At 35.0% G+C, this 5000-nt stretch overlaps 1 protein-coding gene across 1 annotated transcript in view; it reads right to left on the bottom strand.

Moving 5' to 3' along the window:
* LOC125823168 (photosystem II CP47 reaction center protein) overlaps positions 1-3224 on the bottom strand; it is a 7052-nt gene extending 3828 nt beyond the window's left edge. Inside the window, exon 1 of the mRNA XM_049502614.1 lies at positions 1-3224. This exon is cut by the window's left edge and continues 3828 nt beyond it. Within this exon, the coding sequence (XP_049358571.1) occupies positions 1-268 (268 nt within the window). The 5' untranslated portion in view covers positions 269-3224.
* Positions 3225-5000: the final 1776 nt, after the last annotated feature.

Here is a 5000-nt window from a genome sequence, read left to right as displayed (position 1 = left end):
TACCTGGATTCGTTACAGTCCCCCCTGTGATACTCCAACCGCCCCATGAATTGGTTATTCCTAAACGAGTCATGAAGGGTATAACGAACATACCCTGTCTCCACATTGGATCAAGAACAGGATCAGAAGGATCAAAAACCGCTAATTCATACAGAGCCATCGAACCGGCCCAACCAGCAACCAGAGCTGTATGCATTATATGAACAGAAAGCAACCGACCGGGATCATTCAATACAACGGTATGAACACGATACCAAGGCAAACCCATGGAAATACCCCTTATATCAAAGATAAATGAACACTACGTAACTTTATTGCATTGGAAAAGACTATAATATGACTATCCTATGGACCACTCTTGTTGAGTCAATTATTTCCGAACAAGGGTTTCTATTCTGTTGGTAATAATGGAACAATTCTGTTCGTAGGAACAAAGAGAAGCAGATTTATTCTATACTCGATAAGTACCAATACGCAATGGGGGAGTTGATCCCATTTTCTATGAGCGAATGAGTCCATACTTATTTATCATTAGAAAGACCTATTCGTAATAATTTGAGTTTATTCATTCTGTCTTTCTTTATGAATTTTGAGAATCTATGGATAAAATAAATACGATAAAAACCAATATGAATATTATAAAGACAATAAAAAAAAAAATTGTTACGTTTCCACCTCAAAGTGAAATATAGTATTTAATTCGTTCTTTCATTTAATGCCTATTGGTGTTCCAAAAGTTCTATTCCGAAATCCTGGAGATCCAATTTCATCTTGGGTTGACGTATAGTGCGACTTGTCAGATATATTGGGTCATATGGTATTTCCCCGTTCTCTCCCCCGATCGAGATATCCCCCGTTTCGCCCAAGAAAGATAAATTGAATCATCAAAAATTTGGAGCGTGAAGTGCAATTAGATCCATTTTTGAGGGGATTCATATTACTATTATCAATTAGAATAATTTATGGTTGGCTTGGTTGGACTAAATAAATGAAGTATCCAGGCTCCGTTTAGAAAAAACCCAATTGGATTGGTAAGATATCTATGATTGCTATTCATATTTTTTCTTTGTAAAGAGATCCTAATTGTCAAGCAAAGTTATCTCAACTCTAATAACTACTTGTATAAAATGAATTGCAAAAAAAAAGAAATACAAAAAGAAATGGTAATGGGAGCATTTGTCCTATATGTACAAATCCAAATCGGGCGGATCTTTACCCGGAGTAGAGCATAAACCTAAAAAGATGAAACAGACCCATTCAGGAACAAGAAAATACCATCGCGGTTTGGATTAAATCTCGATGAAAGAATACATCAATGAGAAGTTAATTCGATAAGTTTAATGACCCTTTCTTATAACTTCGAATTTTATAATGGAAAATCGAAAATATCAAAAAGGAGTAAAAACTCGTCTTTATTGAAAAATCGAAGAAAAGCCCTTTCGTTAGAAGTAAGAAAGAGCCCTTGTAGAAAAAAAGAAAGAGGACTGGAATCTATACATTGATTCACAATTTTTTTGAACCGTATGCATCAAAAGGCGCATGTACGGTTCCTAAGGGATACAATTTTACCCTAATCAACCGACTTTATCGAGAAAGATTACTTTTTTTAGGCCAAGGGATTAGTACCGATCTTTCGAATCAACTTATTGGTCTTATGATGTATCTCAGTATGGAGGATGAGAACAAAGAGCTATATTTGTTTGTAAACTCTCCTGGGGGCTGGGTAATACCTGGGATCGCCATTTATGATACTATGCAATTTGTGCGACCAGATATCCATACAATATGCATAGGATTAGCTGCTTCAATGGGATCTTTTATCCTGGCCGGAGGACAACTTACCAAACGTATAGCATTCCCTCACGCTTGGCGCCAATGAGGTTTTTATTTGAGAGAAAAAAGAAGACTATGCCTTCGCCATATGAATACTAAGTAATAATAGCATGGCACTTCGAATTCGATATGAGAAATTTTTGTATTTTTTTCAAAACATTAGATTCTGTATCGAGAGAGTAGTATGAGATAAGGGGTATTTCCGATTTTCTCTTATCTATCGGGAATTCAGTTCAGCGTCACAAACTTATTTGTTTTCATGCCGGAGAGTTCTTAACAATATTTATGTTATGAAAGAGTACGAAAAAAAAAAGATTTTTTCCTTATTTGATCGGATTAAAAAGAAACTTTGGGATTGCTGAATCACAGACAAAAAAAAGAAAAAATAAACATATAAAGCAACGGAGCCATCATAGTATTTTTGAACTCCTCCGAAAGGAAGGATGGCAATTTGATTATTTACCCATCTGAGTCTGATAGATTCTATTTTCTCTTTCTTCAATAGAAAGGAGGGGGGTCAATTTTCTTGTAGAGCCGTATGCACAAAAGATGCCTGTACGGTTGTTCAATTCTATCTTTTTTCTATTCTTTATCTTTCTTTTCTCTTTGCTTTATCATGCGAGATAGGGGAAGCTTTTATTTTGTTATATCATCAGGGTAATGATACATGAACCTTATAGTGCTTTTTATATGGCACAAGTAGGCGAATTTGTCATGGAAGCGGTAGAACTGATGAAACTGCGTGAAACCCTCACAAGGGTTTATGCAGAAAGAACGGGCAAACCCTTCTGGGTTGTACACGAAGATATGGAAAGAGATATTTTTATGTCAGCAACAGAAGCCCAAGCTTATGGAATTGTTGATTTTGTAGCGGTTCAAGGAAAATAACATGGATTTCGCGCAAATCTGTGATTTGAGATTTTATCTTCGAATTGAATATTCTATTAAATAGAAGTAATTCACCATCATTCGGTTAGGATCAATCTAAACCAACCCATCATATTATGTATACGATTCAACATGCCAACTATTAAACAACTTATTAGAAATACAAGACAGCCAATCAGAAATGTCACGAAATCCCCCGCTCTTCGGGGGTGCCCTCAGCGTCGAGGAACATGTACTAGGGTGTATGTGCGACTCGTTTAGATCATGAGCTGGCACAAAAGCAAGAAAACTACTTTTACAGTATCAATGATCAGTACCGGTGAATGGGATAGGATGGAAAAAGGAACTCCATCCATTATTAAAAAAAAAAAACTCTACCATATCCCTCTATTGTGTATGAAGTTTATGGTTTCCGTTGGTGTAAATCCAATCACCTGAATTTAAGATGATAAGAAATTCTCCATTGGTAACAAATGGTTATCCATTAAGCGGAGGAAATCTTATTTAAACGGACTAAGAGGGTCAGCTACCCAGCAAACTTTCATAATTAAATACCGTTACTGTATAGGTAGATCTGATTGTGAAAGACCTATTACTGGATAATTCATGGGTAGAGCCAAAGCGTGTGAACTATACAAGTTCCCAATAACATCAATTAGTTGATTAAATAGTAAATTAAAGTATAAAGTAAAGGCTCCGGTGTATAGAGAAGACCTCACCGTTTAAGAAGTAACCATAGAAACGAAGGAACCCACTATTTCTTTTTTTATTTCTTTTATTTACTATATTTTTGATACCTAGGAAAATACAATTTCTTAGTTCTGTCTTATTTCGCAGTGAAATACCTAAAAAAAAAATCGTGGTCGGGAAGGTTAGAGTAGCCAAAGCCATTGGAATTTTGATTTTATACATTGGAAAAATTCGTTTTGTTATTAATAGACTAGGAAGGGGGAAAAGAATAACTGAAAGAAAGGCAATCAATTAGTTATTCGTCAAAGTTTCATTTATTCAATGACCAGAATTAAACGGGGATATATAGCTCGGAGACGTAGAACAAAAATTCGTTTATTTGCATCAAGCTTTCGAGGGGCTCATTCAAGGCTTACTAGAACTATTACTCAACAGAAAATAAGAGCTTTAGTTTCGGCTCATCGGGATAGGGATAGGAAAAAGAGAGATTTTCGTCGTTTGTGGATCACTAGGCTAAACGCAGTAATTCGCGAAAGGGGAGTATCCTATAGTTATAGTAGATTAATACACGATCTGTACAAGAGACAGTTGCTTCTTAACCGTAAAATACTTGCACAAATAGCTATATCAAATAGGAATTGTCTTTATATGATTTCGAACGAAATCATAAAGGAAGTAGATTGGAAAGAATCCACCAGAATAATTTAAATGGAGTTACCCGGAGAATGAACTCCGGGAAGGTAGAGTAGAAATTAGTATGAGAAAATATACTAAAGTAGTCAAAATGAATGAACACGTTCAATTCAATAAAAACAGATTTCTTTTTTTCCGATTCATTTTTTCTTACGACACGATACTCAAATCTAGATTCACTCAAATCTAGATTCACTCAAATCTAGATTCACTCAAATCTAGATTCTTGTAATTATGATTCAAGTGAAGAAAAAGTAAGCCTATTTATTTCGGGCTTTAAAACCAGTAGTTCTAGCGGTCGACTCGGTTCTTTCAAATTGTTTCTCATTATTGAGAAAAGGTAACAAAGATAAAATACGAGCTTGTTTTATAGCAAGAGTAATTAATCGTTGTTGTTTCAAGGTCAATCTATTCACACGTCTTGATAATATTTTTCCTTGTTCACTAATAAATCGACTAATTAAACTCATGTTTCTATAATCAATTCGATCCCCCGATTGAATCGGGGGCAAACGCCTACGAAAAGATCGCTTGAATTTAAGAAAAGGTCGCTTGGATTTATCCATGGTTTGTTTGTTTAATTTATTCCTTATCCCTAAAATCCTATTTCTTCATTCTAATTCATTTTAAATCCACTCAAAATAGGATTTTTCAAAAATAGGATTTGTTTATTTTCTATTTAAATATGTTATATATATAATGTCATTTTTTCCCCTTCCTTGAAAGGGTAAGACACAGGTACTTGGTTCGCTCTATTTCTTTATCTCCCCATGAATCGTATGTTTGTAACAATAGGGGCAGAATTTTTTCAATTCAAATCGATTAGGCGTATTGTGCCGGTTCTTTTGAGTAATATATCTGGAAATACCTCTTGATACCTTATCAACACTGTTTCG

This window comes from Solanum verrucosum, unplaced genomic scaffold (assembly GCF_900185275.1).
Source record: "Solanum verrucosum unplaced genomic scaffold, falcon-dt-bn FXZP01001126.1, whole genome shotgun sequence".
In the NCBI taxonomy this organism is placed as follows: Eukaryota; Viridiplantae; Streptophyta; class Magnoliopsida; order Solanales; family Solanaceae; genus Solanum; species Solanum verrucosum.
This window is presented reverse-complemented; position numbering and strand designations above follow the sequence as displayed.